Source organism: Aythya fuligula, chromosome 23 (genome assembly GCF_009819795.1).
Source record: "Aythya fuligula isolate bAytFul2 chromosome 23, bAytFul2.pri, whole genome shotgun sequence".
Lineage (NCBI taxonomy): Eukaryota > Metazoa > Chordata > Aves > Anseriformes > Anatidae > Aythya > Aythya fuligula.
The window spans coordinates 7345516-7369574 of record NC_045581.1 but is presented as its reverse complement, the minus strand read 5'-3'; the positions used below and the strand labels follow the sequence as shown (position 1 = coordinate 7369574).

The 24059-nt window shown below is 40.7% G+C and overlaps 1 protein-coding gene across 2 annotated transcripts; it reads right to left on the bottom strand.

Annotated features, from left to right (window-relative positions):
• On the bottom strand, nt 1-23767 carry MACO1 (macoilin 1). 2 transcript variants are annotated; one of them, XM_032202176.1, is made up of 11 exons: nt 23544-23767; nt 14834-14975; nt 14012-14138; nt 11894-12017; nt 9534-9712; nt 8583-9078; nt 4077-4235; nt 3699-3881; nt 2762-2882; nt 1626-1800; nt 1-522 (listed from the first exon to the last, which is right to left on the bottom strand). In XM_032202176.1, the coding sequence occupies exons 1-11, from the start codon at nt 23621-23623 to the stop codon at nt 320-322; spliced, it is 1989 nt and encodes a 662-aa protein (XP_032058067.1). In that variant the 5' UTR covers nt 23624-23767; the 3' UTR covers nt 1-319. The 2 variants fall into 2 exon arrangements, with proteins under 2 accessions (XP_032058067.1, XP_032058068.1); XM_032202177.1 differs by lacking the exon at nt 23544-23767 and adding an exon at nt 22556-23043.
• Nucleotides 23768-24059: the final 292 nt, after the last annotated feature.

The window sequence follows — 24059 nt, the reverse complement described above, 5'->3', positions numbered from 1 at the left end:
AAAATCAAGCAAAGCCCTGTATTTTTCAAGAGGAAACCATGCAGGAGTACATAAGAAGGCAAAATTGGCTATTTGAAATCCAAGAATTATTTTTAATGCATTGGCCAAGGAAAATAAATCGCAAAAGTTCTGTGAGGTTTTCTAAAAATTTACAAGAAAAACTGATGGGCAGTTCTAGTCAATCCAGATGTTCTTTTTTCCTGTTTTAAATGACAACGAATACAGTCTCACACAATACAATTTCATCTTGACTGCAAGAGACACTCCTGTGTGAAGCCTTCAGCATGACAAAATTACTGGGCAAAAAGAAAATTGGCATTCATTTCTTCATGGGCTGATAAACGGAGGCATTGGGATCAAGTCCAGAAGGGCTGGTCTCCACAAATTTGGAAGAGTAATGTGGGGAAACAGGACTCAGAGTGCTGGTGGCTGCAGTGTATGTTATGCTGGGCATTACTGCCATAACTTCTGCAATCTTCTGTTTTAGGTCCTTGATTTCCTGATCTTTTTGAATGATTTGCCCTGAAACAACAAATTGCATCACTTAGAACCAGCTGTATGTTTTTGCCCTCCACCATTTATCTAAAACACCCAGAAGACATTCATTTTTTTGATATTATATACCAGTGAAAGCACAACTCTTGCAACTGCCAGTGTGTGTTGGTGAGTTATGTTTAATTATCTCTAGTTACCACATAATGCAAGTAGACACGGCACTTATATTAGATATTGCATTGTTTGGATTCACAGCTGCACAATACCAAAATGTTATTTCTGTGGCTCACTTTTTTCTGCACTTTCCAGTTCATATTTTACAAGCAGAAGCTTATTAAATGTGTTATTTTCCTTATTTTCAAAACTGTCCTATTCTCACCATTTTTCAAAACTCCCTTTGTAGACACTCATAAAATTATTACATCAATTTCTGTAACTATGTAAAGAGAAACACCAATGAAATGAAAACAAAAGACATTCTTACTCTAATCAGATTTTCCTGCAACCAAACAAGCTTCTGCAAGGAAATCAAATGGATGCTAAATCAAAACGTTATTTAATTTTCCTTCAGGGTTTGCACGGCTGAACAAAGGACAGTCTGGCAAGAGCTTTTATACTGGCTTAACGCTCCCTCTGGTGGCTGCAACGGCAGCCAAAGACAGACGCCAGCGTCAGCTGCTTACCCCATGGCATGAAGTGTAAGACACCGTTTTATTTGTGTGTTGTTTTTTTTTTTTTTTCCCCACATTTAGGCTGAATTTATTTCAGGAGTATCAACATGCTATTAAGATTCCATGCAAGGGCTTAATAGATGGCAACTACTGTTTTATCTTCTAGCTCTTTAAAAGAAGTTCTTCAGGCTTTAGGGTTCATGAAAATGCAGAAAAATCATCAAAAAATAAATTAAAACACTGTCTTGATATTTATCAGCCTAGTTCAATAACCTGGGGAAATTAAATCAATTGGAAAGCTTAGGCTCACATTCAAAATGATTTATAAGACAAAATCCCACTGCAAGCTTTCCTGAGTGTGGACTGCAGCACAACCCTACATAAAAAGGCAGGATGTTCTGTCATGTTTTCACCATTCCAGTCTATACTACTGAGTTGAATTAAACTATCCCATATTACCTTGGGCAATCTCCAGCTGCCGTTTTGCATCTCCTAATGCAGAGAACAGATCCAACTTGATTCTTGTCTCTGCGCTCAGGCTGTTCTCTAAGTGCTGTGTTTTATCCTGCATGGCTGAAAGAGCTGACATTAACACCTCCGTATCCTTCTCATTTTCCTTGTACTTCCGCAGTTCCTGTAGGAGTAATTGGGACAAATGTTATTCATATAGACTTCACACATGAGATATACCGAGAAGTCTTTCTCTTCCTCACAGCACACCACTACTGGGCTTGGTATTAATACTGTAAAATTAAGATGACAGTTAATTGAGGACACTGTAATATTACCTCCAGTAACACATGACCATCACATAAGTGATTAAAGCCATATTGTACAAAGAATAATTTCAGCACAGTGATCAAGTACCACTCATTCTGCTTCTCAGCCCTCTATGATCTGTATCATCAAGACACCCCCCCCCCCCGCCCGAAATCCACCTCATCAGTTCCAAGAGCCAGCTGTGAAGCTGTACGGTACTCTCGTGGAAGCACAAAGAGCTAAGTTGTGGAATATGAAAACATTTCACACAAGGAAAATGGCTAGAATGGGGACTAACCTCTTGCTAGAGAGTTAAAAGTGATACTAAACAAGCACCACATTTTAAGCTATTTTGACTGTGTCATGAGAGGCATTTCTTTATCTCAGCATACCTCCCACACTGAACCTAACTGTGCTGAATATCCAAACACCTTCACCAAAAAATCCAAGCCTGGCTAGTGATTATGACTACATTGAGTAAGCAATCCTACTTGCCAACAATGAAATTTATAATGATGTAGACTGGCTACAAGTTCCTCACATTATAGGAAAGATGTTGTGGAAATTACATGTATATTCTCCTCAGTCTATCCAGACCATTGGTTCTGAGAAAAGAAAAATCTAAATCATTCAAATAATTGAGTGGTATGGAAATGAGACGATTAACACTTCTCATACCCATATTCTTACAAACCCTGATGTAAGACAAGGAAGAAAAACATCTGAAGAGATTAATACTTAAAGGTGTTGATTGCCTCTTATGGATATTCACCAGTTTCAGGGGTCTGAAAGCACTCATTGTGAGCTGACCTAAGCCCCTGGTACTTTCTTTTTACCTGAACTTTCATTTCTAGTTCTCGTATCTGATCTTCTTTCAGCTTTATGTCAATTGTTAGCTTCTTGCACTCTGTCTCCAGCTCTCGGATACGATTCCGTAAAGTTTCAGTACATTCTCCTCTGTAGGAAAAACAATAAAAGGGAAGATTGTGAAAAAAAAATAATGTGGCTGACAATCCTGAATTGTTTATAACATGAAAAATTAATATAAATATTGAAGGATAAAAAGAGGAAACGAACTTTGTTATTTTCAGCAAGTGAATTTCCCTTATGGCAACAATGCAACAAGCTGCAAGGAGTTACCTAATGTTATGCCTCAAGTACTAGGAAATTGCTTGGAACATTTATGAACTATGGAGAATAGAAAAGCAGAAATAATTATTTTTAGACATTAGGAACACTGCAGTCATCTGTACTTCTGCCATGCTTTCATCTTGAAAAGCTTTACATCTATGCACCTACATTACTACTGAAACATCACTGTGCTGAGCACTGGTAGTCACTGGCTAGATTAGAATATTTTTGAGATTTGAGATAAAGACAGAATTTTTGCCAAAAGGACACAGCACACAACTTTGATTCACAGTCCCCACGTGAAATGGGATATTCCTCATAAGAGGACTAATCCACAGGGCACAATAGCCCTCTGCTAATACAATCAACGTAGAACCAATAATTTAGAGTGTATTCATCATCCTGCATTTAACGGATATGAGTACTTAGACTGAACTTAATGGAAGGTGACCTCCCCATCCTCCCACTGTCTTAACACAAACAAACCTCAACAAAAATAAAGCTTTTTTTAAAAAAAAAGAAAAAGGTTGAATACAAACTACTCCTTTATGTACACAATGGTAAAAAGTGCATCTTAGTGACAACAGCTCCATTTCAAACATTTTCTGGAGCTGAGGTTGCTTCTACATTAGAACCAACTACCTTGTAGCAGCAGCAAATGCAACAGCACGTGCAGCTGTTGCTTCTTCCAACTTCTTTCTTTTCTTTTCTTCCATTAATTGTTTTTCTACAAAGGCTCTTGCCTCTTGCTCTGCCTTTAGTTTCTTCTCCAACTGGCTGATCATTTGCTTGTCTTTTTGTTTCATTTGTACAGCGTTGTGCAATCTGGAAGGTAGCAGGTATAGAATTTAACAGAGGAGTTCATTTACTAAACATAAATTCCAGTCACTAGTCTCAATTAGGTCTTGCTTTACTTGCAGGCAAGCACCTTAAATTTTGTAGAGTTTTAACATAATACTTCCCTTCTAGTAAACTACAGTCATCAGCAACTAATTTACACAGATTTGCAGAAACACGTACTTGTTCTGGAGCAGTTCATTTTCTTGCCGTAGCTGTCCAATTTCAGACCGAATTCCCCGCTCTGTGTTAGTCAAAGAACTGATCTGACTACGTAGCTCCTGTTCGATCTGCCTGCTTGCTTGCAGGTCAGCCTTTAACTTTTTAATATCTTGTTCCAACCTAAGATAGACAATTTTAGAAGACAATTTCAACTTCCCAGATACACAAAGGTTCAAGCACATTATATAAAAATAAGCGCAGAGTAAACATCATACTATCTGCCTCCCTAAACCCTCCTTACTTGAACAACTAAGAAATTACGTCTCTCTTTGTTGAATAATCTGTGTTACTATATATATATAACTCTATGTACAGCTATACACACAATTTATAACTCCCCACAGGAATTTAGCTTTTCTCCACGCACTGCACTGCAGCATTGTAAAACATCCTATGGAACTACATTTTCCACTCAAAGTAGAAATAAAACTGATAGTAAATTGAAATTGAGAAACTGTAAATGCTGACAGATGAACAGATGAACTCGTTTTACGTTTCTCAAATTGTTAGCAATAGCTGAGCTATGGAGTGCACTTGTGAGTTCTCACTAAACATTTTTGTCTTTCTTGAAGTACAAGATGTACACTTTAAACAAAAAGTACGTGTTAAGTTATCCACAATTCAGGAGTCAGCAAATTTAGTTTTAATTCCTCCTGAACACAGACCATCTGCTACACAGTTATTGTAGCCTTGGAAAGTTTTGAAGACTCATGGAAGCTTATTAATTAAAATATTTTCATCTAGAATTGGTTAAACAAAGCACCAGTTTCTGAAGAGTCACCCAGCTCACCTTCATTTTTCCCCACATTTTTTAAAATGAGATTATTGCTTCTTAGAATTAAAAAAATACATCAATCAAATCATGTTCTGCAAGCACTGTCAATAACTCTTTTTGTGTGCCTCTCAGTCATTCGCGTGCTATCCTCATTTGCCCTGTCAGTTATCAATTTAAGTTTTTAAATGGTTATAAAGAAGAAAGATGTTTTTATTTCCTGAAGTTCCATAGACTTAATGCTAGTTGAACATTACGATTTGGGGAAAATAGTCACAAAAGCCAGAATGAACTGCTCTTAGTGACATTCAATACTCCAGATTAAAGGTTATAGCTCTTTGTCTTCATAATGAGACACTTTACTTTTTTGGGCTTCGATGCAAGAAAATCTCAACCTAAAATGCCAGTGTGCGATGTGACAGCACAAGGCATGATGTCATCCTGTTTGAACAAATCAAGAGGTTAAATGTGGAATCACTGAACTTTTGGAATTTCATAGAAGAGTATCTGTAACAGGCTGAAACTCAACCAAAGAAGTCTACTGGGATGAACTAACAGCAAAAAACTCAGATGCTCAGATCCTACATTCTGCAGCTGTACTACACTGTTCTTTGAGCTTACCTCTAGGGCCGTAGAACTAGAAAGTATAGACAAATTTCTTTTAATATAGTATAAATCAGGGTCAAAGGTATATGTAAAAACCAAACAAACAAAAAAACCTTACTAGGCAAATAGTAATCGTACTAAGCAAATGAACATTTCATAATGAAGACCACAAATCACTTCAACATCTTGCACTCTGTTGTAGGAGAAAAAGAATTTGAAAACATTACCAAAGATTCATTCATCCATTTAACCATCACACACAAGCCAAAAATGGAAAATCCATCAGCAGATGATATTAAGTATGAATTTTCATGGGGGTCTGTGTGTTCAGTGTGTTAGGTGGTAGAGCTGGACAGTCACTGGCTGACAATGTAAGAGTCCAATTAAAATCTTCTAATAAACAGAGACTAAGTGTTTTGCAAAGAGCAAAATTATTAACGTTGTCAGAAGCGTTAACTGTTGCATATCAACAACTGATTGGTTTTAACATACATTTTCATAAATATTAACAACAGTTCATAAAAGCTATGCACATAAATCACATGCACACACTTCATATTGACAAGCATTCATAAACAATTTCAATATACCACTCTACAATAAAGTGGTACCAGTGAAAGAAAGACAGCTGTAAACACTGTTCTGCCTATATCTACAACTATGTTAAACTTGCTCAAATATGATACATCTGGATTTATTACAGATATTTAGAAACCCAGAAAAAGAGGCCCTGATTAAGTAATGCCTGAGTAAGTCAGGAGCTGGCACACTACAAGCTGAATTAGTATTTTTGGTAACAGGGTATTCACAACTATTCCAACTTAAGTCATCTGGTTCACAGCTTTTGTGGCAGTTTCAGCGAGGGCTCTGTACCTGCAAAGCTCGCAGGACTGGTCCAGACTGCACTGTAAAGAAAGTGGAAGCCTCTATGATCTGTGGAGTGCACACAAAGGTGAGCAGAAAGGATGCCTACTCTCAGAAATACAATCCAATACTATAGCAGACATTTTCCTGCAATTTATAGAGCAAACGAATTTTCCTGGCTATCCAAAATGAATTAGGAAGTTAGTAATCCGTCAGAATGTAAGAACCAAATGTGTCCTAGTTGGCTTTTCTCGTCAGGACACCAGACCTGCCAAAATTAGATACAATTTCATTAAAAAAAAGTCGTAATTTCCCCTCCAAAATATGTACTTTTTGCATTCTCTGTACTTTTTACATCTCTAACTGTATGCTCACCCATCTTATGAAGTCTAGGCAAATATTTTTAGCCTAAATTTCTGCTGTAAAAGAGGAGTTAAAAGCTCTTCTCTGTATATAGAGGTCATCCATCATTTTCAGGACAATACAAGGAGATTAAAAGAAAAACAAAACAAAAAAAAGCCACTTCTCTGTTGCCCCATTTCTAAAGTGGAAGTACTTCATCAGAGTAAACCGATACAATTTCTTAAAAAAAAAAAAAAAAAAGCTTTGCTGCTGCAAGCACAGATTGGTGAGAGTTTTCCTTCCTCCTCCCTGTAACGGTCTGTATGACTTGCTATAGTGAGAAATGACACAATAAGTGACACAAAATGACAAAATAATACTATTATTGTTTCTACTATTTCATTTTCTGCTTAAGTCTCTTATTTCCAGGCTTATTGGAAAAATATTTTTTCCTATTTACAAAGGGGGACAATTTGAGTTCTAGAAGAAATTTTCTCTGTTGCTGTACAAACTTCAAGTAATTTTGAAACACAATTGTTTTTAAAATGAAGATTTAGCTGTGGATTATTACATTGGGCTGCTTATACAACCAAGGTCAATTTCTTTCAGTTTGTCATCAGTATAAGCAGAAATTTAGGGATTTTCTTTCTTTTAGCACCACTGCCTACCTTTACTGATCTCAGTAACAGAGAAGATCAATGAACAATCACCTGCAAGACAGAGCATTTTTCCAAGTGCTTCTTGGAAGACTGACAGACCAACTTAGTGACAACTCAGGCTGAGTTAATACTTCTAAGTATTGGTAACTGTTTGATGAATAGCACGCCCTTGCTTACTCAATTAATTCATCTCCATAATCATCTGGTAATTGCACACAAATTAAAAACAATCTATATTATTCACCTAAAGTTTTAAATCACCCAGAGGGCACTTGAGAGCTTCTCCAAGAGACACGTTTTTTTTTAAATTTGTTCTCTTCTTGCCCAATCTGTTGGCATAAGCCACAGGCATCCATCCCCTGAAGGGAACCTACTTCTTTGAAGCTGCCAATGCAATCACACAGCACTGAGGCTCTCCCACTCTCAGTACCAGACTACTGCCAGCAGTTCCGCAGAGCATTTTTTATTACCAAAATGACAATAATGCATAGGCAAGAAGCTGAGTTACTTATTTTTCTTCTGCACAGAATTGTTTGAAGTAGTTGGCATTTTGAAAGGTTACTCTGTTTCTGAACAGTCTATGCACTATATTGACAATGGCCTGAAAAAGGCTTGGAGGAAGAGATCTCACAGATTTCTGCCTTACATTCCCAATGCTTTTTATTTTCTGTTCTCCACTTTCCTCAGTCCCATCGTATCACTTGTAAAATGAAGTGTACTTGTAAAATTAAGATTAAACCAAATGCCAAACACTTCGGAGGGGTAAAACGGCATCACCACCAAAGTAAAAACCAAAACTAGTTCAGGCATGAAAACCCACCGAATTCCCCGGAGATGTAAAGGTCACTCCTAGGAACATTTGTCAAGAACACATCCACTGAGCTCTAAAATAATGATTCTCCATGTTTTTCTCACACCTTCTATCAAATGACTGTCACAGATACTAAGACTCATGACACCCTTGTGAGGTAGGCCAGTATCACACACTGAGGTAGAAAGCAAGCAATTTGCTCAAGGTTGCATAGCAAACCACAGGCAAAAGTCAGGAACAGAACCCAAGAGGACTATCTCCTTGCTATCTTATTTCATTCCTAGAAAATTCTGTTTTCTTTACGAGATCATAAATTACATTTTCCAAAGACAAACAATAAAAAAGCATATCCAATGTACTTGCACCCAGAGAGGTTGAAGAAGGCTGTTATAAAATGCTCAAATCAAACTTACCTCACCAATGCATCTGGTTTGCTTAGCTGGTTATTAGGAATACAATTTTCCATTAAGTCCTTATGTGCACTTGGGCTCTTGCTTGGACATTTCTGTTTTTTCTCATTTTTAGTAGATGATGAAGGGATGCTCCCATTAGTTGCACTGTGACTGCGAGGCGAGGAGTTCACAACTCCACTAACATTTTTGTAATTTTTGGATGAGGCAGTGCATGAGTCCTCTTTTAAGAGGTTTTCTGTACTTCCTACAAGATCATTATTTAATCTTTTACTATTGATATGGTTTTCCATATATTCAATTTCCTGTATTTTAGAGTCTACAGGTTGCAAAATATTATTATTTATTCCAAGGTTGTGTTTCTTAGCATCCTTGTCCTTTTCTTTTCCCTTTTCTCTATATTCTAGCTCTGGCAATGTTGCAGATACTTTTTTATTGGTTGGAATGCCTCCATTGTGCTGCAAAAGTATTGAGGAATCCATCTCAGATAATCCTTTGGCTGTAATACCAAAATAAAAAAATAGTTTATTAGAATCCATCAACATCACGACATAGAAAAATATGCAGATGATAATCATTAGAGTCTATTTAGCAAAACAAAACAAAACAACAACAACAAAAAACAATAGAAGCCATGTGACAATTTCAGATTTTTTTCCACTTTACAGACAGCAAAGAGTAACCTAGATGTTTAATAATAATAATTCCATCTTCATAGAGCGCTGCCTACTAGATTGATGTTGTTCCTAGTAAGAAACTAATTAGAATATAATTCGTTTCTACTGTCATATTAACCACTGCCAAAAGTTTAATTTCTGTCTCCTCTAAACTCACAACACTCACATCATAACAACACGGACTAGAGAAGCTGTTCTTCAGCAGGCTTTTTGTGTTGTTTTTTTTTTTTTAATTGCAGGTGATAATAGCAAATATTAAGTAATAAGTACAGTTTACCTTCCTCTGCCTCCCTCTCTTGCCTTTGTAGCATCTGCTGTTCTGGGGGCAGAGCTTGCTGGAGAAGCTGCATGTAGAACTCATTCTCTTTCTGAACTTCTTTTTGTTTTCTTAAACGCATTTTGTAGCTGACATAACTTTTAAAGCCAAAGCCCAAAGTCACAACAGGGTAGCCAATACTAGGAAAAAGCAACTTTGTTATTCAAAATGTAATCATAATAGCAAATAAACAAACCCAAAAGCTGCGAATACATATGGATTACAACTTTTCATAGGAAGCAATATATGAAACTTTTTTGTTGTACTACAATAAAGATATATTTTAAAGTGTAGAGATGACATTACCAAGATAAAATTATGGTTTGTTACAGACAGCAATTAACTGTAGCATAGATTAAAAGGTTATAACAATGTAGCTGCACTATGCATAGCAAAGACAGCTCTCAGACAAGTACAAATTACACAGCCGTTACGGAGATAACAGCCAACTACAACAGAAGTTCCTAAGTTCCCCTAAAGGGACATTTAATATATATTAAGCTGGGAAATGCATAATAAACATCTAACCAGAAGACTGAAAGGAGAAACTGATTCTTAGTCCCATCCCTTCACACTCGAAATTAAGAACATATATGCCTTTTCCACCGCCCTGTAGAGACAAAGCAATGGTTTTGCAAAAGATTGCTTCTGCAACAGGCCCTGTGATACCTTCTTACTGCAACACAGGCTGAGAAATAGGAGCTGACAAAGATGCTGGAACATACAGCTCTGGGGCTACTGCACTTCTGGTGGGGACCAAGTCTGTGAGCTAGAGCACCCTTCCATCACCCAGCCCTGCCACAGCTAGAAGGATCCCTGGAGGTACAGCCTCAACAACCACCTGGCGCTGTTGAGGGTGACCACAATTAAGACACCTCTTGTGGGCAGTGAATGGCTTTTGAGAATTCCTGGTTTAGAAGACTGACCTTAAAGGTAGAAGTAAACAACTTCTAATCTCTAATTTATTTCTCCCACTTATCTTACTGACAGGTAAGGTATGAAAAAAATCCTCACTTTCAGCCAGGCTCTGCCTTTCCAGTTGTTTACGAGGATGACAGAAGGGTGGCAGAACTTTGGAATTATTTATACCAGCTTCACCACGTAGAATTAAATATTCTTATTTTCTGCAGTTTTCACAAGCAATACAGAATGCCAACAAATCATGCTAGTTTACTTATTAACAGGGATACTTGAGGAGTGAACAACCATCCCTGTATATAAATACATACATCTCTGGCAAATATTTTAACAAAGCACCATGAATTTGCATTCTGAACACTGAAGGTGTCCTAGATCAGGGCAAAACTCAGATGCAGATGACTGTATTAAGTATTGGAGTCTTCTCACTCTTTGCTCAGTATTGGCTTTGTGCAAATTGCATTTCTAAGTATGCTTCCAGAATGCAGGAATCATGTGCACATGCACCTGATATGATCTCTGCAAACACTTCTATGTAATACTGGGTAAAGTCAGCTGCAGCTACGATTTTAAAACACTGATGACAATCCGAAATGTTTGCATCCAGCTCAGCAACAGAAAGACCTTTTTTCACAGTTCCTAAACTGCTTTTGTAGGCTGATATAGAATTAACTTAGTGTTTAAGGGACTTGTTGCGCGATGCAGATAATATAAATTAAAATGACAGATGCCTAATTTATTGAAGACTGTATCACAGCAAACTGGACCGAATGACCCCAAGAACACGTCTTAAACCTAATATGATTGATGCACACTATGTTAAAAACATATGGAGTTAAAAGTGCATTTCTTCTAGGTATGGATACTCTGTAGTTATGTCTTCTGCCTGAAGTCACTCTTTTCAGTTACAAGGAACTATTGTAGTAAGTAGGGTTTCTTTGATTGTTTTGCTTTCTGACAACACTTTCAAGCTGAAGCTTATTCACCTTCTCTGGTAAATTATGAAATTAGACAGTCATGAGAACCATTATCATTGTAGGGGGACAGAGGAGTGCTTTGTCACTGGAAAAAAAATAAAATTCTTAATGGAATGCATAAATTATCAGTGAAATTATTGTTATGCTACTTTTATCATATATTCGTTATCATCTATATAAAATTTATAAATGAATAGCAAGAACTTTCAAAAAATGCTAGGAATATCCATGCTACAAATTCCCTACAGTTCACAAGAACTGTATTTTCAGAACAACTGTGCTTGGTTAGTGTTTACATTTTGCATGGAATATTTAATGACAGCTGTGAGAGGGGTGAATTAAACTGTCAAACCCTGAACATCAAATTTTCTGGCAAAATAAAAGTTAAAAAAAAAAAAAAAAAGGAGAAAAAAAAATACAACTTACCAGTGTGCTGCAAATGGACGACAAAGATCTACATGGAAGTTTTTTAAATCTTTAAATCTAATTGCCGCTTCGATATAAACGAAAAGTATCCACAGTGATACTGTTGGTAAACACACACCCCTCTCTATTGAGCGGAGGGGGGAAGAAGAGGAACATCTTAGTAACATTACAAGCAGCAGATATTTCAAAGTTATTTTTAAAAGATTCCAAAAGTCAAGGAAAATTTCCAGACATATATAAATAGAATTGCAAGAGTTTGTTTTTTTTTGCATAATAAAGTATCTAAGATGTCTTTATTTTAAAACAACTCTAAACTTTTGTCTCCTTATCTTGCTTTATTACTTTTACAAGTCACCAGTGAAAAATAACAGATGTACAGCTAATGAAATAGCTTGGCACAACGCTGTATACAGACAAGGAACACAAGTGGAAGAATCTGCAGAAGATGAGGTAATGTTACAGCTTATGATCTTTGAGTCAGAAGTGGTGTGCTTGGACTACTTTTGCACTCCAAGTTAGGTATAGCTTAGTACCAGCAGCGAGCGAGTCAGCTGAGAAAACAGGAGCGAGGAAGCATGGTACTGGTTACTCCATAAACAGCAGTGCAGACAACGGTATCTGACTCAGACCTCTACAGCACAGAGACACTGAGGACACTACTGATTTCCAGATTTCTCTCTCTAGCACTACTGGTAACAACATAAAACAGTAGCCAAAGCTAAGGTCATAGTCCTCTTGGCCAATGGAAACCAACACTGTTGCCTGTAATATAGCCACTATAAAATTCAACAATTCAATTCCACTTGCATGCCACAAGCTTCAGAAAAATAAATGAAGTCTTTGATTATGCACTGATATCAACATACTTTGTACTTATTTGGAAACAAGTCTCAAATGCAAAAGAGTATTTTTTTGAGGACCTGATGCTTTGGTCTCTCCTGAATAACCTTCTACATGAGTTAGAAACCCATAGTAAAAACTCTCAGCTAATCAGGACTGAATGTTTCAACTAGGTAGACCTACCACCTAAAAAGATCATAACTTCAGTAAAAAAAGAAGACCAAATCCCCCTTAATTTAGATGAGCATTGAAAAAGATTAATTCCTAAGGTTGCAGCAAAATATTAAAAGAGCTAAATAACTAGAGTTAGAACTGGCCCACCACGTTTTTCCCTTATGGTTTCTAAACATCTGCTCTGAGAACAACTTCAGATATCATTTTAATGTCTTAATATAACCCTAAGAAGAACTCCAGGGTTGGTTTGTTGTTGTTGTTTAAATTAAATTTTCTTTATGTTGGACAGCAACTGGTTCATAGTCTCTCCCACTAGCTCCCATGCTGTCATTATTATAAATGACTAACTTGTCAAAAAGATGACTGCTTTCACCTGTAAGCTGAGAAATGATCCATGCTATCCTGCAACTTTTTTTGACCAAGGAAAGACAGATACATAACTCATGTCAAGTACTAACACTCATGTAAACTAAACCATCTCCCAAATCCAACTGCTGCACCAGAACTCCAGGATTTCTAAAAACAATCAACAATGACAACCTTAAGGATGAGAAAAAAAAGTCAGGGAAGAAAATTTCTCCATGTGTCTCAGACTGTTCGAGCAATCATTATCACAACCGCAGTAAGAGTTAATAACAAAATTGGTATTAGAAACCTTTTTGATCTGAAGCTGAATCCACATGGCACAAAGATTTGATAAAGAAGAACTGAAAATGTGGTAATTTTCCTTTATTTGACTAACATGCTGTCTGATTGGAATGAGTGTTACGTCATTTCACTTTTTTTTTTGCATTTGATCAGTATTTGTAGAGCTGCTACAGAAGTGTTTTGAAGTTGGAAAAAAATATTTTTTATTAGTCTGGAATTCCTGCTTCTATACCATCAACTCCATCAGTCAGTCATTAAATGACTTCTAGAAGATGCACCCAGAGAAGTATCAATTGCACATAAGCATACTAAAGATAACAACACCAACAAAATTACTATAACAAAAGTACATTAAAGCAAATGTGTTAACAAATAGAAGAGAGTTTCCACATGCTACTGAAGACTGTAAGATATATATTCAAATTAGTAAATTTTAGTTAAAGAATAGTGACCTACCTGTGTGCCAGACATACTGTACCCATACATACGTGCTGGCAGCAAAAAACAGCCATTGTATTGGTATGAAGAGCAGACATATTATATTTGATGTGAATGCTACACAGACAAAAAATACTGAAAAGGCCTAAAAGAAAGGAAGGGTAGGGGAGAAGAATAGTGTTTCAGTTTATTCCAGCAAACATCATTTTATTTTTTAATGGTGACACCACAGTGATTTCAACATGGAAACACTAGTGTTGTTTATAACTGGGGTAAAGAAGTGGGGCAGTCTAGGTGATGACAATACAAACTTATCCAATGAAAGGACAACATGTAGAACTCGAGAATACTTGTTTCCTGCCTGCTCTTCCAAAAAGTCTCCAAACAGCTATATTCATTCCTTACTACTTCGTTTGAAGACTATATTTACAACTGTTCACGTAGTATTATCGTTACTATAACCTCCTGGCAAAATATTAAATTTAAAAAAAAAAAAAAAAATCAAAATCAGCAGTGTAATTTACTCTCTGAAAGTAATAAGTATTTTAAAAGTCTTTTGTATTCTATTAAAGAAAATCTGTTATACAGGGATCTCAATAAATTCGTTGATCTCATAAATTCAAACAATATTTGCCTATAGCAAGTAGTTTGATAGCTATGTATTTCACTTCCACCTGCCACAGATGAAAAAGGAAGTCTGAGAGAGACAAGAGTTGAGCACAGATCATTTAGTCACTTGAAAATTCCTCTTCTTGTTAAAGTGATCAAAACTACTAATAAGTTAGTTGTGTAACATGGCATTTACGCTGAAACATCACAGTAATTCTACGTTATACTTACCAAACCTTGGTATCTGAAAGAATCATAAACACTCCTGATGAAGAGCCAGAATGGCCACAGATACTCAAATCTGAACTCCAGGACAAAATCTGCTAGCAGTACTAGTGCCCACACTACTAGGAACTTCAGATACAGAAAGGTACTGTAAAGCAAAAGAAAAGTAATTTCAATCAGTGTTTCAATAGAAAGAATAAAACAGAATAACTTTTTTATTATTTTTTTAATTAAATGTTCAGGAATAAGAACTGGAGGCAACTGTAATACAGGTAAGAAAATTTCATTCAAAATTACTTTACAAAACAGGTAGCTTTATTTCGTTAAAATTGAGCCCCGTCTAATGAAGTTATTTATATTTTTATTTTAGAAGAGCCTTTATAGAAGGCTTGTTGCTCTTACAAGACATTCAGCGACAACCTCTCTTTAGCTTTGCACTGTATTTTTACAAAGCAATCCTGCAAATAGGGATGCTGTCACAGCTGAAACACCTCCCTTTCAGTTCGTAGTCTCTTGTACCTGCAGCTTAGAAGATTCTGTATTCCCTTCCTCAGACTATTCATTTTCCACATTTAACATAAACTGCATTATCAACAAATTTGGATATAATCTAAACCTGTAACTATAGCAGTTAGTGTGTTGACACTGAATTGTCAAAGGGTTATATATGACAATATCCATATTCAAGTAGATAGATCCATTTAAAAAAAATGGAGGCACATGAGTCTTGAGACCACTTTTTTGTTTTTCTTTTGATTATTTTAAAGCTACACTCCCTTATTCTTAATCCATGATTATGAACCATTAATGATCTATCTTGGCTACAAAGGTCAAATTATTTTGAGATCATCACTAATACAGGAGCACTTGAGGGATAAGCCCAATCCATTCTGCTACAAAGGAGCAAGCAAAAACCCTTTTCCACCAAAGCCCAGAGACCTAGTGTACCACTGCAGTTCATCAAAAAGCAACCTTCTTGCACTACACTGGCTCATAACAAAGTTATTTTTGCTTTGTTTTTAATATATATATTTAAAACTAAGGACAGTTTTTCCTTTTAGTAACTTATTGTTCCCTCTGTATCACACTTCCAACATAACCAGCAGAACTTTGCCCTGGGACAGTTATTGCTATGTTGCCAAGAGTCAGCACACGCTATGCCAGGTAGGGTCCACGAGGAGCGCAGAAATTTGACGTGGCTTTTTGAGGAAGGAATTCAGAGCATCAGAGAAGATACACAACAGGGGACTTCTGTGAAAAGTGTTCTCTACCTCCCACCAGATCAGGTAGAACAACCTGCTCGATGCACTTCAGATAAAGTTTCGTCTCAAGATGATGAAGGAAAACACAGAAAGAAAGGCTATTATCAGGGAAACTTTTTTTTTTTTTTAATTTTATTTTTACTGGTCTTATTGCTAAACTGTTGCACGTACTTTTGCTCCGTGCATGATGTAGAGCTATTCTGAATGTTTCTCCTTAGGAAACCTTTAATAAGATCCAGTCCTCTCTGTATTTCACAAACCTTTCCAATCCTTCAAATGATAGTGACGAAGTTTCAAACTCATACAACTGATATGATTTTTGCAAGAAGTTGCAATTTATTTTTCATCTGCCAACACCAAGGAAATGCTTGCAAATCATTTCCTCCATCAAAGATTAACTGCATGTCCCTGAAAAAGACATTTATCAACTGACCTGGCCTTACCTCTTTACCCACCAAAAAAAGCTTTTGCTTAGCTACTCTCACTTACTGTGTGCCATCAGGCTGTCCCCCAAAGAGCCCAGTTCCAAGGTTTTCACTGTGACTAGAGCCCCTGAGAAGAATTTCTGAGGTGGAACCTAATATATGCTACAATAACACATACATGCTCTCTGGTGTACTTGCAAGTACACGCTTTAAATTCGTACTAATTCTTAACAACAGTCTAGAGAAAATGCATTTCAGAAGTCTAGGACGCAGTAAGTACATATTCCTACACTTAACCTACCTCTGCCCCCCCCCCCCCCCCCCTTTTTGAAGGTGTTTTCTCCACTTGTAGTGGAACCTGAAAAACAATATATCTGGAGCTTAACATAGTGGGACTGAAATGAATACGCAAAGAAGTTGAAGTGCTTCCTGTAGCCTCTTGAATGGCACGGAAATTAATGACGTGCACACCTAGGAAAGTCAGACTCAGCTTTTTTCAGTGTTTACGGAACCAGTCCCAGGCATTTAGTTGAAAACTGCTCTTGTAGAGGAACGAAGCTACATGAGACTACAACAAGGTATGTATGAAAGCCACAGCAAAAACCCCGTCCCGGTGGGCTGTGCTTGCACACACTGCCGTCCTCCGCCCAGCCAACGCTCCGACTGCGCTGCGGCTTAACCCCGCAGCACCGCACCGCTGGAAGAAAGGCACAGCCCGCGGGCTGAGCAGGGCAGAAAAGGCAGCGGGCTTGCGGCGAGGCCCGCGGCCGGCAGGGGCTGCTGCCGACACAGCCCCCGGGCAGGCTCCGAGCAGCGGCCGCCCCCCAGCGACCTCGTCCCGCTGCGGGCCTGGGGCCCGGCCGCCCCCCGGCACCGGCACCCCCCCGCCTCTCGCTTTGGCCACGTTGCCGAACCGCACGAGTGCGGCTCCGAGCACAAGCAGAAGGGCGGCTCGTGTGGGCAATCACCATTTTGGCTGCTCGGCTGGCAGAGCAGCTGTGCAGGCGCTTTTTCCCGGGTTCAAGTGCTGGCTGTTGCACGCTTTTCTGCCACTGAAATCCGCAGAGACTGGATTTTTCTTAGCAACACAGAATTGTCGGAACTAATTCAGCTGTTAGGTGCCAATCCAAGTTAAAGCACGTGCTGAATAAGATTACGGTTACATTCCACTCCTATCAAACCCAGAGGCCATGCTGAGGCTCCCCCCGTTTCAAAGTGGAATTGTAACAATGCAATGATTGCAGTAAGGCTCGCCCAGCAGTACAGATCCTGCTTCTTGGCCATCTGAAGGGCTCAAAAGCAATGAAGAGTTTCGTGAGAATAAGACTGAAGACGCATGAAAGTTTCTTCCTTTTATAAAAACCTTCATCCACTTCTGTTATCTCAACAATGAAGCTCACTGCTGTGCAAGACATTCTGTTCACGTCTTCACCTGCACGGGCCCGCGTGCAGACACGCACACTAAAACATTTCAAGGGACTGCACTCAGACTACTCCAGTGACTCCTGACAACGGGGCACGCTGCCCCCCGTCCATCCAGAGGGCTGCATCCACATCAGCCTGCAGCCCAGAATTCAACCCAAGCTTTAAACCCGGGACTGGTGGCAGGCTGCAGGCATCAGCTCCCCACTCCGGGTGGGCCAGCTCCGCGAACCGTGCTGAGCTCCGGCACAGCCACCTACACCGCCAGGCTAAAACCAGCTCGGGTGTCCCTGCGGCACACTGGGGGCTGCAGGCAGCAGTGGCTCTTAGGAGGAGGAAGAAAGGAGCAAAAATCTCGACTTCCCTTCTTCTATAAAGGGCTGGTGCACACCAAGACTTGCTGTTACTGACTAGCACGCAGTTTAAAGGTTAATTTACAAGTGCTTAATGAAAAGCCCCCCCTCTGGTGAACACTTCAATTAGTGATAGCTCAGAAACGTCCACCAAGGATGCAACCCTAGAGAAAAACAGGTAGCAAAGCTCTCATTTTGACAGGCTGATCACTCTTCTGTTCTTTTGCTTAATATGACAGACCCTTCAAATGAGATTGCACAAATAAAAGACAAACAATCTAGCCATAGCCCTCTTCCCTTTCTCTGCTTTCTTCTAGCCACTCCTACTTCACCGTTGCTCTTCAGTCTCCCAATTCCTTCCAGACACCATTTCTCCTTTCTCTGCTTTCCTATTGGTATGTAGTCGCTGTCCCCAGTGTGCCTCCCTTCCAACATGCTCATCCTACACCCCAGCCAGCCAGTGCTCCTCTGGAATCCAGCACCAGCCGTTTAGTGCCTGTGAACCTCGGATATTCACTGATCTTTCTGGGCACATCCACACCTTTTTCCAATTTTTATAGCTGCTGTGTCAGTGTCCTCACTGAGAAGCACCATTCGTTAGGTAGAGGTGCCTTCTAACCTCATGAGCCCTCACGCCACTAGGAAGGCTCAAACATATTCCATGATGCCAGTTATAGTTCTGAGTTGGTTCTCAGTACAGGGGGAGGAAGGTTGTACGCCTAAATTGGTTGCAAAGAAATGCCTAAAATCTGGATGATTAATTTTCTGACACATCAAAAAAGCTGATTTCAGTGATCTGTCTGAGGCTTAAGGACAAGGCTTCCCCTATAAAACTAGCATATCGTATCAAGTCTTGTAACGTAATACAAGGTGGGGGCTAAGGGGGAAGGATGAACACATTGATGAGGAGAACAGGGTACTGAACTGGACAGAGCAGTGGTAACAGTACTGCAAATTCCATTAAAAGGTCAATTCTCCCTCTTTGAATTTTCAAATAACTATTTGTCCGCCTTACTTTTCCTCCATCCTCCCCACTCAAGTGCCAGATGGCATTTCCTCTTTATTTTTTTTCCATTCTTCTTGTTCTTTCCTCTCTTTTCACTGCCCCATAGAATTAGATACTGTTCTTGCTGTAATGTCAAAGCATTAAAAAAAAAACAAATGAACAAAAACCAACGATGGAAGTAAAAACAATTAGGTACCCCAAATCCAAACTGATAGCAAATGAAGCCTCTGTTCCATCCCACTAGTATCTGAAGCCCTGCCCCACATACTGCAAAGTGAATCTCAGCTGAGCTGATGGAACACTTCATTTTGCAGCCTGACTCATGATATAATTACAGTGCCGTAGACTGCATCTTGAGACCAGCAGGACACTGAATGCAGAGGCAGACTTTGCAAAGGTGAAGTTTAACACACATATGAAATTACCAAACGGTCAGCAACCACAGTCTCAGGGTTACCGATCCGATGCCAGACAGAACATTTGGGATGCCTGGGATGCTTACTGAACATCCACAGTGAGGGAGGTTCAAGACCACCTAAGGAACCTGAACGTGCACATGTTGATTGAGCCTGATGCGATGCATCCACTGCTCATGAGCGAGCTGGCGGATGTAGTTGCTAAGCCACTGCCCGTCACATTTGAGAAGTTGTGGCAGTCCTGTGAAGTTCCCAGTGACTGGAAAAGAGGAAACACCACCCCCATTTTGAAAAGAGAAAAAGAGAAGACGCAGGGAACTACAGGCCGGGCAGTCTCACCTCTGTGCTGGGCAAGATCAGGGAGCAGATCCTCCTAGAAACAACGCTAAGGCACGTGGAAAATAAGGCTGTGCCCAGTGACAGCCAGCATGGCCTTGCTAAGGGCAGATCATGCCTGACAAATCTGGTGGCCTTCTGTGATGGGGTCACTGCACGGGGATAAGGGGAGAGCAACTGACATCATCTACCTGGACAGGCATAATGGCTTTAAAATAAAAGAGGGTAGGTTTAGATTAGCTATAAGGAAGAAACTCTTCACTATGAGGGCAGTGAGGCCCTGTCCCAGGCTACCCCGAGCTGCTGTGGCTGCCCCACACCTGGCAGTGCCCAAAGCCAAGCTGGTGGGAGGTGTCCCTGCCCACGGCAGGGGCATTGGAACTAGATGGTCTTTAAAGGCCTTCCAACCCAAACCATTCCGTAATTCTATGATGAATACCAGTGGAAATTTTCAAAGGAAAAAGCATTATACATATGCGTGTGTTTACATACACACACAACTATCATTAGTGGATAGAAAAGCAGTGCGGAATGAGCACGGCATGTATGCAAGAGGGAAAACATGACTGCTGGGACGTGGTATGCATACTGGAAACTATTATGCAAAATACTTGCCAAGTCAGTTTTCCAAAAGGAAAGAATCCCAGGAAGTCTCCCCAACTACTTATTCAGTATCTCGATACAGTACAGAACACACAAATCACTGAACCATGGAAATGTAAGTGTTGGTAGACAAAACAGAGAACTCTTTTCAGTAATTCTGGAAGCAAGTGTATCAGTCTGGCTGAACCACATGTATATAATCAGCAATCAGTATTGTAGTGCTGGAACAAGAGAAGCTATCAGCCCACTGTGGTAACTCAGCTGAAAACACCAGTCCAGAACATATGAAATAAATCAAGAGGACCTGCAGTGTGCATGGAATGAAAGTTACTGGCAGAACGAAGAGGTAACACACGTACCATTATGGTTTACATAACAGAATACGTTTAAACGTAAACTAACTTAAATTCAGTTCTCAAGTCTAAAGCCACAAAAGGTAGCGCTGTTTGTTTGTTACAGACCTCAGGGGCAGTTTAGAAATAACTTTTTTTTTTTTTAATAAGCTTTCTACATGAGGGAAAAAAAAAAAAAAAAAAAAAAAAAAAAGTGCCAGAATAAATCAGTAGGAAGAATCATCATGGGTTTAAAAATAAAGCCTAAGAAGAGGCCACGGTTAGTAGTGAACTGTTTCTTCCTTACAGTTTATTTAGCTGTTGGCAGAATCCAAAATCAGGTCCTTGGAAATAAGCTATATCAGAAGTTAGGCAGTATGCAGAACCACGTCAGTATCTTAGCACAGACATCCCGATATCAAGAAATGCCACCCCATTAGATGCTATTAGATGCCCGGGGGCATGAACTGCCCTTATCCCACGAGCAGGTATCTCAGTCACCACTGAGAGATGACAGACACATACACATTCTCCTATGCATTCACTTGGCTGCCAGCCCAGGTAATGCGTGTGATAAAAAGCAATATACATAGGGCTAAAAAAAAATCCCAGCACTAAAGGAACACAGAGCATTTAAGGACCACAGTCTGAAAATCCACGACAGGGAGCAGAAGTCAGCTGATGTGGAAGTTAGGCCAATTGCAAGTGGGATTGCTCTCAAAACGTAATCAGCTACCAAATTGGTACGAACTGCCAACATGACTGTGTAGAGACAAAACAAGCAGCACCAAAATAAAGGCAGAGGATTTCAAATAGATCCGGTATGAGGACTGGGATACATAGAAAGAAGCAGTAACAAGCAAACTTTAATTGCTTAACCGATGACAAGCTGCAATGAACACTTCAATTAACAACTGTAGTATTAATGTGTGAGCAGTGTCAAAGGCATAAGATGTTAGGCACTCACATGTTATAGAACAATAGCAACAGACAGCTTGAGAAGCACAAAGGCAAAATTTTGAACATGAACTAAGGAAACGAAAGATCTGGTGATCCCTGCCTACCAACCATTTGTTACTTCGGGAGATCTACTGAAGGCACAGTAAGGTTTTAATGATAACAACACTCTTTCTGCGGAAAAGTATCACAGTACAGTACAGTATTCCACTGTACAATGCTACAGTTCTCTAGTACTTCTAAACGGCCTAAGTCTTTATCACGGCTGCACATAATATTGTGCAGCTGTTGAAAATTTGATGGAGAAGGTAGAGGTGGGGAACGGAAGATTATTCACAAATAACTTTGGAAGTCTTTATGAAGGGCTGAGGCCATTAAATTTACAGAGTGAACACTGAGGAAAGTAAGAACTACAGCTGTGTAATTCCAAGTAAGAAAGGCAGTGAGCCCTTAGAAAAGCTTGTTTAAAAGGATACAGCAGAAGCTGGTATAAAAGCAATGTGGAAAGAGCCAGGATATTAATTTTTCAATGCAACCCAGTATTTTACGTTTCTGACTGTTTTGTGATTAGAAAATATTTTTCTATCACTTCTTGTACACTGTTACAGATTAGCACCTGTAGTGAAGCCTGCCATCAGAGTCCAGTTCTCTCATTCCTTCAACTGCTCCAAAACTCTCCAGCTTTGCAACTCTGTTACGTTCGCATGTGTCTGCCTGGGACAGTTGTGACTAGCTCTGCACTGAAAGACTGGACCAGGGGAACTGCACCACGGAACAAGGATGGGAAGATTCCTCTTAATTTAAAAAAACAAACAAAAATCCTAAAAGATTCAAGTATCCCAATCATGCTATTTGTTCAGCCTGGCTGTGTTGTTTGTATCACTATGATGCTCCCTACTGATAACTGCATTTACTGGGATTGTACAAACGGAGGGTAGCAATTAAGATAAATTGAGTAAATGGCTATAGTATCTAGAGTAATTTCACTAATTTAGAAATCTATAGGTGCACGGGACGCTACCTGTGCACAACATCTCTGAATTACAGGCTCAAGTTCCCAGCAGCTGCACGGATAACCCAAACTCAAAGCAGAGCGGGGACCCTGTCCTTACCACAGCTGCCAAAGGTCCCCTCGCTGCCCTCCACGGCAACAAACTCCTCGTTCCTCAGAAACGCGTTACGATCGCGTTGCTACCCGACTCGCCCTCCTGGCTCAGGCCGGCAGAGCCCCCGGACAGCCCCCTCACAACCGCCCCGAACGGGCCCACGGGCAGGCAGCGCCGGGGGCCCCGGGCCGGGCTCCGCACGCACGAAGCCGCCGGCCCGGCCCGCTCCGCTCCGCGCCCGGCGAGCCCTCAGCGGCGCCTGGCCCCCGCCCGTGCCAGCGCCACGCCGCCGGGAGCCTCGGCCGAGCGCCTGGGGCTGCCCGCGGGGGCCGCCATAGGGCTCCCGGCCGGCCCGGCGCAGGGCACCGCGGACATGGGGGGGCCCCAGCCCCAGCCCCAGCCCCCCCCCCCCCCCGGGGGCGGCGGCAGGACCCTGGCCAGCAGCTCCGGGCCGCGGCGGGGCGGGGCGCGGGGCGCTGTCCCCCCGCCGCTCGGTACCTGCCGTAGATGCCCTCGGCGATGCGGTTCCGCTTCAGCGGCCGCCGCAGTTTGCTGCACTCGGCGCTGCGCCGCTTCATGCCGCCGGCCCGGGCCCGGCCCCGCTCACGGCTGCAGCATCCGGGCCCCGCGGGGCGCCTCCCTGCGCGGGGTGGGGGCGGGGCGGCTCCGGTTTTTGGTGTTTTTTTTTGTTTGTTTGTTTGTTTTTGCCTTTTTTCTTTTTCTTTTTTTTTTTTTTTTTCTTCCCCCCCTGGAAACAAAGAAATAAAAATAATTCCGGGCCCGTCCCTCCCCGCCGCGTCCCCCCGCGCAGCCGCCGCGCGACGCCCCCACCTCCCCCGCTGCCGTCCAATCGGCGGGCTGACGGCGCCGGAATGACGGCGCGCCCGGCCAATCGGCGGCGGGCAGGGGCAGACGGACGGCCGAAGAGGCCCATCAGAGCGTCAGGAAGTTGGTCCCGCCCCCGCGAGGTCAGGTCGCCCGCCCGCGCGTTTGATTGACGGCCAGGAGAGCCAG

Coding starts and splice junctions, on each gene's coding strand:
- MACO1 (XM_032202176.1), bottom strand. CDS start 23,623: ATGAAGCGGCGCAGCGCCGAGTGCAGCAAACTGCGGCGGCCGCTGAAG. Junction 9,713..11,893: donor CGTCCATTTGCAGCACACTG/GTAAGTTGTATT, acceptor GCTTTTTCCTAG/TATTGGCTACCCTGTTGTGA. Junction 1,801..2,761: donor AACTAGAAATGAAAGTTCAG/GTAAAAAGAAAG, acceptor TTACTCCTACAG/GAACTGCGGAAGTACAAGGA.